This window comes from Ostrinia furnacalis, unplaced genomic scaffold (assembly GCF_004193835.3).
Source record: "Ostrinia furnacalis isolate ACB-3 unplaced genomic scaffold, ASM419383v2 OfSCF3049, whole genome shotgun sequence".
NCBI lineage: Eukaryota > Metazoa > Arthropoda > Insecta > Lepidoptera > Crambidae > Ostrinia > Ostrinia furnacalis.
Genome location: NW_021133288.1, coordinates 180,680 through 194,911, shown reverse-complemented (window position 1 = coordinate 194,911; position 14,232 = coordinate 180,680). Strand labels below are relative to the sequence as shown.

Sequence of the window (14,232 nt, the reverse complement as noted above, 5' to 3'; positions counted from 1 at the left end):
TAGGGCCACACGGTATTCTCCCCTCGTGACGTCACCATCAGAGATGGCGTTAAGACTGCAGTCGCTCTTCAAAAGTCACGTAAGGACTTTGACTGGTTTAGAATCTTTTAGAAGAAAAGCTTACCTCAGCATTGAATCCGTTCTTCCAATCAGCAGTATATTTGACGACTTGCGTGCGGCCATCGGGCAGGGCCACGCGGTATTCTCCCCTCGTGACGTCACCGTCGGAGATGGCGTTATGGCTGTAGTCGTTTCCATCCTCGTTGACAGTGTAGGCGAAGTCGAAGGGCATGCCGGGCTCGTGGTGGTGGTGCTCGTCGTGGTGGTCGTGGCTGTGGTCGTGCTGGAATAAGAGAAATGTCACTAAGGCTTGCAGGGCTACTCTGAAACGCGGTTTGCGTTTTTTCAGGTCTATCTGTCACCGTCGGTCATGCCAGTATCTCGCTTTGCGTGAGAGGGATGGCAACATCCGAAACTTTGACTACGTTTTTCGGAGTAACCCCGCTGGTTCGTAAACTGCGATAATCGCGTGGTTGCTTGGCAGTTCTCGTATGTTTACTAGTATTCTGAACTGCTCGAGCTGAAGATCCTGGCTACACAGGAGTATTGTTAACTCCTTTATTCTTCTGATTAAATTCGTTGCGGGTTCCTGGATAGTTAGCTATCCTCCGGGACTACTAAACCTTCTACTGATTGGGTTTCATTGGAAGCCAAGCTGTAGATCCTGGTTGTAAAAAAGTTGCATTGGTGAGAAAATGTGGTGCGATTCCCGTACATTTGCATCAAACTGTAACCGCATGGTTACTGCATCAGTGCCTCACCAATTAGAGTCACCCAGAAACCGCGCGGATATCACACGTGTCTGAACTAGGCCTAAGGCCTCAGCCTCGAGTTTAGCGGGCAGCGGGGCGGGAGCAGCGGCGGCGCGGGAGCGGCAGGATCTTATGCGTAAAATTAAATAAACTGGTTCTCGAAAACAGCGGCGCGGGAGCGGGCAGCGCACTCCTTCTTTTGTCCACAATAAATCGAGCGTTAGGAATAAATTTGAATCGAAATAAAATTGTCGCTGTTGTTCAAACATTTCGTTTGCGAATAAAAACAAATATCTCGACAACACAACCCCGAACACAACACTTCGCCGCTAAAGCGCCGCGCGAGCTGCCCGCTTGTTTCGAGAACGGGTCTGTGTTGCCCGCCCCGCCTCCCGCGCCGCCGCCGCTCCCGCCCCGCTGCCCGCTAAACTCGAAGCTGAGGCCTAAGGGTTCGCTGCTTTTTTGTAAGGCTTACAGATTGGTGAAGAGCAAAGGGTCTCCAAGCGGTTTGCTACATCTTTTATAAGGAGTTGCAATATGGAGTGGAACTCCTAGATGTTATTGACATGCAATTTTTGCAACTACAAGACCTTCTAAGGTGATTAATAGGTAGGTACTTAATCTTATGGGTTGTCACTATCATTCAGGGAGAGAAGGAAATAAAATGTGGAAAATTAGACGAAGGAAAGTTACCTACTCGTACATATCTACTGGATGTTGCGATTCCATTTCTAGTTGCTGTGATTTAATATTTCGTTTATTACAATATCGATACCGAAAATCGTAAATGTTTTATTGTACGTTATAAACATGTAAAGGCAGAGTTCTTGGAGTGCGTCACTATGAGCCATTCACGGATTTATATTTGGGTAAATATTTTTGGTTACCAAATCTATCACTGTCCCACTGCCGGTCAAAAACCTTACCCCAATTGCACCTAGACACAAAATTTATAGGTCTACTCTATTCCACTTTTATCACCTGGATTTGATCACCCAGGTGATCAAAGTAGACTCCAAATGACATATTTGGTGTCCTTTAATCACCTATAAATAAGAAGTCCACTTTGATCACCTAGGTGATCTTATCCATGGGTGATCAGAGGACACTAAAATTTCGCCTTGAGTTCACTCTAATCACCTGGGTGATCAAATCCAGGTGATCAATTGATAGCCACCACATAACAATCTTTAGTCTTATGCGAGGTTTAGACTAGCAATAAAACTTGCAGAAGTTGACTTCCGCAAGCTGTTTACCACTGTATAAATAGCTGTGGTCAACTATTGCAAGATTTACACAGTGGTGACATCTTGCGGAATTCAACTTCTGCAAATTTTATTGCTAGTCTAAACCTTGCTTTAAACTTATTGTTACCTAACCTTTTTGTAATTATGTTTTACAGTATTTATTCCTACCCTTGATTTGCAACGCGTATAGCAAATCTCTTGAAAAGCATAGTTAGTATACTTTAATTTTTTTCAGATTTTATAAAGTGAATTACATATTAATCAAGTTTTTTTCATTAATTTAGAACTAATAAAACAAATGGATATAGGCAAGTTTTTTCGTTTTTAATTTAATTTAATGAAAGACAAGTTTCAGGTTTATTAAATCGTACTAATTACAAATCTGTAGAATATGGAGAGCGGCTGTCCAGTAAGTTTAAAGTTTTTTAAAAGATAATTTATAAATTATATACAGTAAATAAATGTTTAGTGCGTTTGTGTTGTTTTTAAGGTGTTGAAAATGGTAAGTACCAACTTCTTTCTTTAAATAAATGACCCTACAAACGTTCTGTCTTAAGAAAAGTTAAGTTTAGTCAATTCTTTTTGTTTTCTGCGCAACTTTCTTATTTTTCCTACATAAAAACCTGGCAATTATAGTAAAGACCACAAAAATAACATTAGAGAAATCGGTTCAGTTCAGCCGTTCAGGCGTGATGCGCGACGAAAGAGGAAAATAGGAATTTATTACAGGGAACATAAACATTTCTTTTTTAACATTTGTTTTTTTTTGTTTTATATTCTTTTTCCTGTTTGAATTATTATTCTATTTTTAAAATTTGTTTAATTAACAATGTTTTTATTTATATTTTTCTTAGTTCGAGTGAAATTGCACAAGCCAGAAAAGCTTCCCTTACAGAAAACGAGATGTACCACGGATCAGCCTATAACTTGTAAGTATAAAGGTTGGACCGCATTTGCGCGGCGCTACGCGGAAAAAATATTCTCTCGTAAGCAACTGTGCTGCGACGCGCAGCGAGAGCGACCATAAGTACTCCATCAAAATGACTAAATGAATAATTTGACGCTTTGTGTCGTGGTGTGCCGTGCTGCGCCGCGCAAAGGCGGTCCGAACTTTACGCCAAAATTTCATAATTAATTACTTTTTCCAAGTTTTTTTATCGCCCTATTTTATATTCTTTTCTATTTTCGTGTTTTTAGTTGACCCGTCGTTTGTTCCTGGTAAGTAGTTTTCACTAATTTTCTAGTTCAGTTTTATGTTTACTAATGGAGGTTACAATGAAGTTAATTGCTTTTATTAGGTAATTTCCAAATTTTAATATACATTATATCATTTTAGATAGCGATGGTAAGTTTAATAGTTTGAATACGAAATTATTTTTATTCTCTTTTCATGTTTACACTCGAGATTTTTGTAATGCTGGTTTTTAAATCCTTTTTTTAGAAAACCACATAGTTCACAGCGATTTCCAGCCACTGGAAAATGCAAATGGTAATGAAGGTTGGTTTAAAAACATATTTAAACAATTTAAGTATAGATCGTTTCATCCACGAAGACGCGCCCCACCATTTTTTGGTCGAGAGAAGCGACACTATTTCTGTAAGGCCCAGAACACACGGTTTGAAACCGGTTTGAAATGGTCGCGCCATGTGTGGTCTCTCAACGGAATCTATGGCAGAAACTTAGATGCAACTCAAAAGTAACTAGAAGTTGCAGTTTCGTTGCAATTGCGTTTCACCGTGTGTTCTGGGCCTAAGATTACCTTACTTAAGCTGTTGGCAGCCAAATAGCTAAGCTAAGTTAGATTAGCTTAGTTCGCATGGCTAAAGTAACTTAGCTCTGACTCAAATTTTCATAGTGTTTGCATAGTTTGTAGTCTCTAAACAACTTCTGCATTACTGGATCCCACTAAACTGGATTGCTGTGAGAACGACTCCTAAGGGCCTTGCCACACTGGCGGATTATACGCGTTCAAAGCGGAGCGATGCAGCGAACACGTCGCGGATGCGCAACGTTTCCACCTAGAGTTTTCGCCTCGTGTTCGCCGCGCAACCGTGACTTTCCGCCGCGGAACGGGGCATCTTCGCCGCGCATCCAAGACATCTTCGCCGTTCCGTTTTGAAAACGCTTGTAATCCGCCAGTGTGGCAGCTCACTAACCTTGCCACATCGGCGGATTGCAAGCGTTTTCTGGGCGGAGCGGGGAGGCATGCCGCGTGTGCATTTTGGCGACCGCGACGTGCCCGCCGCGCTGCATGCCGCTCCGCTTGCAATCCGCTAGTGTGGCAAGGCCCTTAGTCCTCCACATTTAGCGTACAGTTTCGTATGCATTTCCTAAAAATCTGTTTTTTTGCAGAAACGTTATCAGACAATGAAGCAGATGTTCACGATCAAGATTCTTCCCAAAAATACATTACGCCTCCAAAAGCAACCGACCCCGACCACTACATCGATGATGCGTAGATGTTTTGTAAATAAATTGATAACACCAACTGCTAGACTTTTTTGTCACTAAACATGACAACAATAAAGCCGTGTCCTAGGATCAGTGCTGGATTAAAGTAGGTACTTATTACACGCCCGTATTCACAAACATTACTATGAGGTCTCACAGTGCGCGTGGACGCACAGGGTGACACACGAACCAATCACAGAGCTCTATTCAACACTGTGCGTTCTATTTGCTACTTCACTTAAGCAAGCATCGTTTGTGAATACGGGCGTAAATGTGACTTTTACGGGGTTTAAATTGGCGGAATAGTTTGTGCTAGCAAATTTTCTTATGGTTCTCGTTTTGGTGCCCCCAACACATGGTGCTCTAAAGTCTAAGTAATTGCTTATTTGCTTTAGGGTTAACCCGGCACTGCCTGGATGCCCATACATTTGTCATTTAAAATCGTCCATAACATTTTATCATTGCATGCGTTTTAGCCCGACTGATGTGTCATTTGCCCGATTAGATCACACCGTATCCGTAATGTGATAGAGATCTGAGTTCCAACTTAAAATCTGGGGGCACGGCAGTGCCCCCACCAAGTCGAGCAAAAAAGCGGCACGGCCGTACCATCCTTTTCTCGAAGCAATTCAGGCCATTTTCGACCGCCTGTAACTTCGTTGTGGATAAAACTAGAAGGCTGAATTTTCATTAGCTATGCAGGCATTGTAAAGACACGGTATATTTAAAATTTCATTCAATTTGAACCAGTAGTTTAAGAATTATAACGGGTCAAAGTTACTTAATTTTGTCACTCACTGACTCACTGACTGACTCACCGATCATCAAAATTCTAAGGCACTTCTAGCAGACCTAGAAGCTTCAAATTTGGAATATAAGTAGTGTTTGGTGTATGAATCAAGGAAAAACTAAAATATTTGGGGGCACGGTAGTGCAACCGCCAAGTCGAGTAAAATTTTTCAATTTCGGTCCAGTTTTCTAGATACATAACTGCTGTCTACAAAATACAAAAAGAAATGAGATCCCATCAAAAACAATACTTGTCAAAAAAACCAAGTCTCGCAACTCAGTTGTTCTACGGTAAAAAGTTGTGAGATCCATGTAATACCAAGTCCAGGCCAGGAAATCTTTAACGTTTTACATAAATATATTGACTTGGCCATCGCATGAAAACACGTGTAAATTAAATTATTTAGTGCGATGGCCAAGTCAATATATTTATGTAAAACGTTAAAGATTTCCTGGCCTGGACTTGGTATTACATGGATCTCACAACTTTTTACCGTAGAACAACTGAGTTGCGAGACTTGGTTTTTTTGACAAGTATTGTTTTTGATGGGTTGTTGATTACCTGCCATACCCTATATTGTTCAAAGATTCTATAAACTCACGTCATGGGAAGGTCCAGTGGGAGTCGGTGGTGGCGGTACATAGGTGTTAGGCCTCTGTGGCTGCTGGGGTCTCTGCGGAGGCTGCTGCGGTCTCTGCGGCGGCTGCTGCGGCCTCTGCGGCGGCTGCTGCGGTCTCTGCGGCGGCTGCTGAGGCCTGTACGTGCCTTGGGTCGGCGTGGCCGGCCTGAACGGCCCTGGGGTGGGTTGCTGTGGAAATAGAGAGAGGTCTTACAACATTGGGTTTTAGATGGCCTTTATCTGACTTTATGAGCACAGTCTAGATACTGTTATTCTCAGAACTCGAATTTTATTAATCGTCTTGTCTTGTCATTGTATAACAATATACACCTGAGCTGTATCAGCGGGCTTTTCTAACGAATTCATTAAAAAAATGCGGATAATATTATGGATGTTATTCCAAAGAGCTTAGTATCCTTAATAGCGAAGTGTCCCCAAATATTTAATTTAGCAGTGCTCTAGCAAAAATCCACTTCTAATTTTTTTGTGACAGTCCGAATATCGGTCGAAGCCGCAGGCAGAAGCTATGTAAATTGGTTTTATATGACAGAAATATCTACATTTTAGAGTCCATTCCATCGTAACAAACTTAGTTGCAACTTTAAATGTAAAGACAATAATATAAAAATATCATCCAAATAAATCCGTCTCACAAACATTCTGAGCTGTTCGGAGCTAGAATCAAACCGTAACCTTTATTCAGGCATTCTGCCGCTAGGTCACATAGCTAGTCGAAAAGTTCATTCCGTACCCAATAAACGGTTAACTGTGCAGTTAAATACTGTGTAAAGGAAATAACTTTGGCGCCGAGACACTATTGATGTCTCGGATTCAAGGATAAGGTGGGTCTTGAAAGATCTGACCGCGTTGACCAATGTGAAGGTAGATTTAGGCGAATCTATCGCTTCGCTTACGGATCGCTAAAACATTTAGCTGTTCCAGGCTAGTCAGCTAAGTCAGCTTTCCCCGGGACAGCTAAATCTTCACTGGTGCTGTTTGATTGGCGGGAAAACTGTAGATCCTGGCAATACAGGAATTCCAAGAGTTTGCAGTAGTGCGACAAGTAGGTAGAGGTCCGATGAGTCCTGTATTTACAGACAGCTGCAGCAGCATAGATAATAATGAGGTTTCTTATGTCGCTGCAATAGGGGCAAGTTTGCACCTGTCTTGTGCTGCTGTCATCTGTACCAGTTGTGACCACGATGCAGTTCGGACACTAGGTATTTAAATCGTAATATACCAAGTCTTGATCCCAGTAATTCTCATTTTTATGCTGCAAATCTCCCCAAAGATCCCGCCACTTTCTCAGTCTAGGACCAACGTTGGCCACTCCTCAAATTCATAGTCTTAAAATCCTCGAACTAGGTACCTCTTTCATGGGTTGCCTTTCGTTGTTACTTTAGAATTTTGTACAGATATGTAAAAACTTTCGTCGTAAAATTTTAGAGTAATTTGATGATAGGTATGAATCGATTTATGTGTGATGCAAGTGATAAATGCATGCACTAAATGGACAGATTGTTCACCCATCCAATGCACTTCCAACCATGTCGCAATGTCTAGAACTAAACTAAAACCACTACGAATTATGAATTGTTTTCTGAATATTAAATAAATTCTTAATTGTTCAAACTACGACCAGACCAAATCTTTAATTCAAGCAATAAAGACTGTGTGTATTTTTAACAATGCACTCAGTTGAATGATATCATACAACGATACAAGTATATCGATCCACGGTCAAAGAATTCACAGTGCATACAAATAGTTATTGTCGAAATTATTTCTGACGTTTCAATAGTTTATTTTATTATTATAACTGCGTGTGCAAGGTTGGATGATTCTATTGTTTGAGATCACAACGGAGATGAATGCAGTGAGATTTTTCTGCGTCTTATCTATTAATATTGTAATGATTTATTGCCTCAAATTATCATCTTGTAAGAAATTGTGTTCAAATTCATATTCTTTATTTAGCTCTTTATTTTGGAAATCAACGTCGTTAATATTTTTGAAAATCATATTTTTAATAGCTCTTTTTTCTGAAAATCAACGCCTTGGAACAACTTTTTCATGAGACTAATTTGTCTATGGATTGTTTTCTTTACAATATTGTGTGTGCCAACTGCTTTTTTTAAATTGCTAGGATTGAAATGCAAAAAATAATAATTTACGAGTAACCCCTTCAGTTAAGCTAAATACAATGCTTGTGTCAGAAGTGGGTTTACTACAATAGTCTATCAATCGGCGGGAGTCGAAACAGCGTTCTTCGGATTTCTTATTGGTATTCCGACAGCGACACCTTTAGGCTATTGGCGATAGTCAATTCTATTCTATTGATTCATAATGGAGCTTACTGTGTCTGGTCTGTGTTGTGGGTAGAGACAATTAAGCTTCGCGTAGGTGTTAAGTTGATAATCACTGGGCCAATTCCGTGGAAGAACTTCAAGAGCTTTGGAATGCACAAAGCACAATACCTAATTGTTATGAGAATAGTATTGTTGACTTTGTGGCACAGTGTTTATAAGAGTATTGCGAATTTGGGAAAAAATACCTTTATTTTTATAATTTTTCGGAAACTTCAACTTCAGTATCTGAACTGGTTTTTTACTGATTTGGGTATTGAAACCAGTTATACAGGAATACAGCCGTTATTGGTGCGTTTTCAATCCAAATTCCATTTATTTTGGAATAATTGTAAAAATTTTATGTGCTTTTAATCCTTATTATGTATTTTTTATTAAAACGGCTGCTTGAATTTCCCTGGTCTGTCACATTTTTTTTATCAGTCTTCGTGGACATAAATTCGGATAAATGTAGAGCTTGTATTAAAAACTTACCTTATTCCCGTTCACGTCAGTCGGGAAGGGTATGACGGGAGTGGGATAGTTGTACCCTTTGTTGGGGGGTAGGTACTCCTCTCCTGCTGCCGTTGCCATGGCAACCAGCGTGCACGCGACCAGTGATGAGAGCCACATCTGGAAAGATACATAAGTTGTTGTTAGATGAATGGAAATTGAGGCGAGCTGGATAAGAAAGAGAGAAGAGATATTTGTTACGTCCTTATCATTGTTTTCTGATAGGTATAGGATGGGAATATTCCCAATTCCCATCTCTCGTTCATACTGTTGCAACTTTTGTGTAGCCAGAACTTACAGCCTGAACTTAGGGTGAGTTGCACCACCTTATTTTAACCGATACAATAAATAGCAATAACCGATGCTTTTGTATGGAGTTTGGCACATTTTTGACGTTTGTCAAAGTAAAAGTAACATGGTGCAACTCAGCCTTAGTTAGAGCTACTCCAAAGTTGATTAAGGGACTATTCCCACCTCTCGTTCCCACCACTGCAACTCCTGTGTAGCCAGGATCTACAGCTTGACCGCCACAAAAACCCAACCAATGAAGGTCAAGTTTGTCCCGGGGGAAAGTTAAACTGTCATTGGACCCGCAACGAAATTAATCAGAAGAACATAGGAGGAGTTCGAAATTAAGGTTCGACTTCCCTCCATTGCAAAACGGATGACATGTGACAAACAAAGGCTTAAAACCTTTAAGAAAAAGATTATGCACCCCTGCCAATAATATTTTTCACAAAATCGCTTAAAAGCACGGAAATTTTTCCTTGTCGCGACAAGATCGGTGTAATAAATTGCGGAAACAGATGTATGTTGTATTGAATTAAGCATTATATCACGTTCATGTTTCCAAAGATCACACTCCCTCAAGATATGATGGGCAGACTGCTCATGACTGACATCATCAGTGGAACACTCGCAAAAAGGAGACGGAACTAGTTTGAATTCGTGAAGTTTATGTTTAAAGTTGCCATGTCCCGTGAGGAACTGCGACGAGCAATGGTCGATTTCTAACCATCGCCTAGTTAGACGTTCGCGTACATTCGGGAAGAATTTATATAAGTGACGTCCTTTGACTGACGTATCCCATCTTTCCAAAGTTGATTAATAACAAAACTTGTCGTGTTGACACCCCGTTTCTGTTCCCCACATAAAAATTACACTATAATTGTAAATTGCGTTGGACTTAGAAACCGCATCAAATAGTAAAGTTTTGCGGTTACAAAGAACGCTAATTTGTTTCAGTTTGTAAAGGTTGGTTTTTGGTCCAAAATGTTTTCCATTACAATGTTGTGTATTCTGATTTCTGCAGGTTACCAAATGTTTTCTTTTCGTGCAAGAATTCTCGTAAGGAATCTTAAAAAAACCGACAATGTAAAAGCTGTCTGTCCAACCACGCGTGCCATTTCGAAAACCATTGTTTCTGACTTATTAAGTTTTGTAATTTTCCAGAGATGAACCATTATTGGGTCATAGATTCTTTACATTAGGTGGCTTTGTTGTTTTTTGTTTTTGTCTGACAACTTTTTAAACAATGTGACAAATTCGGGTCAAATCGCTTGTTGACATGAGGTGTAACACCCTAAAGTGCCACATCGTGTAACATACATATTTATCAGACAACTACAAGTAAGGGCACAGTGTGACATTGAGTTGGTACTGAAAGCCGAGAAGCTTTGTTTGACCTTGTATATTTGCATAGCTACTTGAAATATCTCATGGTAAATCCAGCTAGTATTCAAATAGTTTCTGCACCAGGAAAGATACCTAATGGAAGTAGACTGTACCAACCAAGTGGTAGAGAGTTGTAGATCCTCTCAATTTGGAGGTCCCCCAGAAAAAGGTGATAGCTGTCAGCATACACGATACTACATAATAGTATGATAGCCTGTGTGCGTGATGGAACGGTCATGGCTAAATCGGATTTGCTGTGAACAGTTACTTAGATCCTAATATCCTACTAATATTATAAATGCGAAAGTTTTGTGTGGATGTTTGTTACTCTTTCACGCAAAAAATACTGAACGGATTTTGTTGAAACTTACAGTATTATTGTTAATTATCTGGTAATAAATTACCAGACTTAAAAAAAGTATTATCGATATGTGACAAAATAAATTTCACGCGGGTGAAGCCGTGGGCAAAAGCTAGTACCTACATAAAATAAAGAGTATGGGGGCACCTTCAGGACCTCTGAAAATTGAACCTGAAAGTCGAAAGGCTCTAGCTCTTATACTATAGGTCACAGCCGATGCGTTAATGATTAATAAACTATTTAAATCAGTCTTGTCACTAGAAGTACTGGTCAACTTGCCACTGAAGTCGTCCTTGGTCAGCTCGGCAACCAAACCTACAGGTCCTTGAAATAAGCAGCAAAATGCAATGCAGCAAGCATTGATCCTGAGCGCGACTGCCGGCCTTGCACTATCGAGCGATTGTTGACGTGGCGCAAGCGCGCGCGCATGTAGCGACACCAAAATAAAGGCACTTCGTTAAAAAAGTTTAAAAAGTGTCCAATTTTTGGAGAAGGTTTTTCAAATAAATTATTCAGTACCCCTTTCCAGGGAACTTATTCTTCTTCTTCTTCCTTGGCCCCTCACTGATGAGGATCACGACCTCATCAGTGACCACACGTCCCAAATATAGCTCGTCCTACCACCACTTCGGGATAACATATGGGCTGGTGCTGAGAAGAAGTGGCGAAAGAAACTCACCCCGCAACTTTTTATTAGTGGTGGCAACTGAGACTTTTCTAAAGTGAGATTTCACTCCGCCAAAAAGGACAAAACTACGAGTTGATTAATTGAAATCGTTCAAGCAAATGGCCTTAAAGCGGGTTTAAGTTTCTTAAAATTTGCATTTATGAAACTATGCCAGTGTTTTATTCCGAGTTCACGCCGGCAGATAGCGCCACCGATCCAGTATGCTTCTACCTAAACGATATTAATACCTATATTTAAAAACTTAGAGTAGAAAAGAGGAACTATAATATTATAGGTAATGTGCGTGATATCACACGAATGATGTAGGAATATGAATGTACATTTGCTCTGTGTTTAATCTAATTATGTAATAATGACCCACCTACAACGAAGCAGCATTAAGACATTTCCTAAGTATTATGCTGACCGTCCAATATATCGCATAAGTGCATTGTATGCAAAGATTGCCCCTCGTTTTGTTCTAGCCTGTCGCACGCCGAACAAGAAAACAAAACAAAAGAATAATAAATATCACGCGAACACTGTCAGTTTAACTACGGTTAAATACAGTTTAGCGCCACAGAACGTTGCTCAAGTGTCGGATTTGTGTTCGGGATTGCCAAACGCAATAAAAAGTTAAGTGATAGGTGTTGCTACGAGTCTTGCTAGTAACGGAATTCTAAATGGGACTTAATAAGCTGAAGGTTTCTTTTAGAATGTAGTTGGAATTTAGGAAATTCTTTTAATACAGAAATCAGAAATATCGTGCCCTGCGTGCCCAAACAACTGCACGCAGGAAGATTTAAATGAAGGGTACTGACAACAAATGAAGGGTACTGTCAACGCCACTCTTGTGGCGGAGTTTTGGGCTGACGCTGTGTAGGTTTGTTGTCGACACGACAAGAAGAAATATCTCTATTGACGCCCGTATTCACAAACATTACTATGAGGTCTCACCGTGCGCGTGGACGCACAGGGTGACACACGAACAAATCACAGAGCTCTATTCAACGCTGTGCGTTAAATTTGCTGCTTCACTTATGCAAGCATCGTGTGACTTCGTGCTCCTAAAATAGTGCAAACTGTTTTTCAGGAGCTATAAATCTCTATATTCCCTCGCAATATCTAAAGTAAAAAAGTTACAAAAGCACACTGCACACTTATTCGTTGCATAATAAAGTATGTCGTGCAGATCGACTCGCGCGCATGACTTCGTCCTATTTAACGATGCGAACATTCCAATTAGGGGGTATGTTCGGAGAGCAATTAGCCGTACCGTATATTGATTCTAGTTTAGTAAGGACAGAAATAAACGTATGTTTAATTGTAATTTTACGTCATTTCAGTCATGCTCGTGAGAGATGTAAATTGACTGAATCTGGCCGGTCACGATGGTCAAAAACCATAAATTATTTTCTATTGACGTTCATAAGTGCCACTTGTGGTCTAAACTGAATAAATATTTTTGATTTTGATTTTTTTGATAAATGACCGGCCATTTTACTGTCAAATTCAGTCAATTTGACTCAAATATTAATGTACTACCACTGAATAATTTATTTATTTAGGTACCCAAATTATATGCAATTTTAAATGAAGGAACGTTATTTTGTATTATATTATGAGAGAATAAGACGTTATTAAAGTTGACTTTTATATACCAACATTGGAGCAATAAAGAATTTGAATTTGAAATTTGAATTTGACGTGGGACGGCGCGGTGATGCGACATTGCATTAACTCGTGAGCGAAGAATTTTTCAAATCGGTTCAGTAGTTTCAAAGCTTTTTCAATAAAAACAAACAATCAAATCTTTTCTCTTAATAATATCAGTGTAATGTAGTAACTTGTCTTAATTTTGAAGACATTCCAATTAAAACTATCATTTTTCTATCGCATCGTATCTTTAAGATCTACAATCATTAGACGACTTGTGCATTGTATTCGGTAGAGTGTAAACAACTTAGTTGCGCGATTGTGATCTAATGAATTATATCTAAAATCGGCCGATAGCTTCTTGACTTGGGAAAGCCGATTGTTATTGGTGAAATAGAAGCCTTTGATGTAATTAATGATGACATTTCAAATAAGTAGTGTAACTTTGGAGACTGTAACTAAAGAGTGACTGAAGATTGTAGAGATAGTAAGTTACTACGTCATGATAAATACTGCACATTATGTGGTCAGATAGAGGACTAGTACTAGGATTATAGAAGAGAAAAGATGTAAAAATTGTAGAGACGAATAGTGAAGAATCAATAGCAATTGTAAAACAAACTCCTTCGCCGCGTCTCTGTCTATCCGCGATGAACTCTAAAAACTACTGACCAGATTTGACAGTTCAAAACGTACGATAAAACCTGTCTAACAAGTCGTTTGACAGAATATAGCGTACGTTTTGAACTGTCAAATGAATACGACTGCTTTACATAATTGGACCTCAGATCTGAAAATGTAACAAACAGATACTAAGTAACAGAACAGTCTTTTAAATTTTATAATTAGCATGTAAGATTGACATATAAGGCAGTTCACGATTGCCGTCTCAACTACGGATCACCGAGACCTACTGATTGAGTAACAACAATTTCCAACCCAATCTAGGCTGAAATCAATCTGTCTTTTCTGACTAACTGCCTCACTCCAGTCAGTTTAACAGACTAGTTCCGTCAGTCAGACTTGGTCCCTTCATTACGTAACCGTTACAATGGATATGTTACGTTGTTCTAGTTCTAATTAAGACTTGACTTGA

The 14,232-nt window shown here is 39.7% G+C and overlaps 2 protein-coding genes across 3 annotated transcripts in view; one reads left to right on the top strand and one right to left on the bottom strand.

Annotated features, from left to right (window-relative positions):
* Positions 1-14,232, top strand: part of LOC114357133 (gastrula zinc finger protein XlCGF57.1-like) — a 66,091-nt gene that overhangs the window by 6,490 nt on the left and 45,369 nt on the right. The gene's annotated exons all lie outside the window — the stretch shown is intronic.
* Cpr50Cb (Cuticular protein 50Cb) overlaps positions 1-14,232 on the bottom strand; it is a 37,903-nt gene that overhangs the window by 679 nt on the left and 22,992 nt on the right. For both annotated transcript variants that reach the window (XM_028310616.1, XM_028310617.1), the window contains exons 3-5: positions 8,761-8,898; positions 5,903-6,109; positions 125-343 (exon numbers count right to left, since the gene is read on the bottom strand). In XM_028310616.1, coding sequence (XP_028166417.1) covers positions 125-343; positions 5,903-6,109; positions 8,761-8,898 — 564 coding nt within the window. The remainder of the gene's footprint in view (positions 1-124; positions 344-5,902; positions 6,110-8,760; positions 8,899-14,232) is intronic.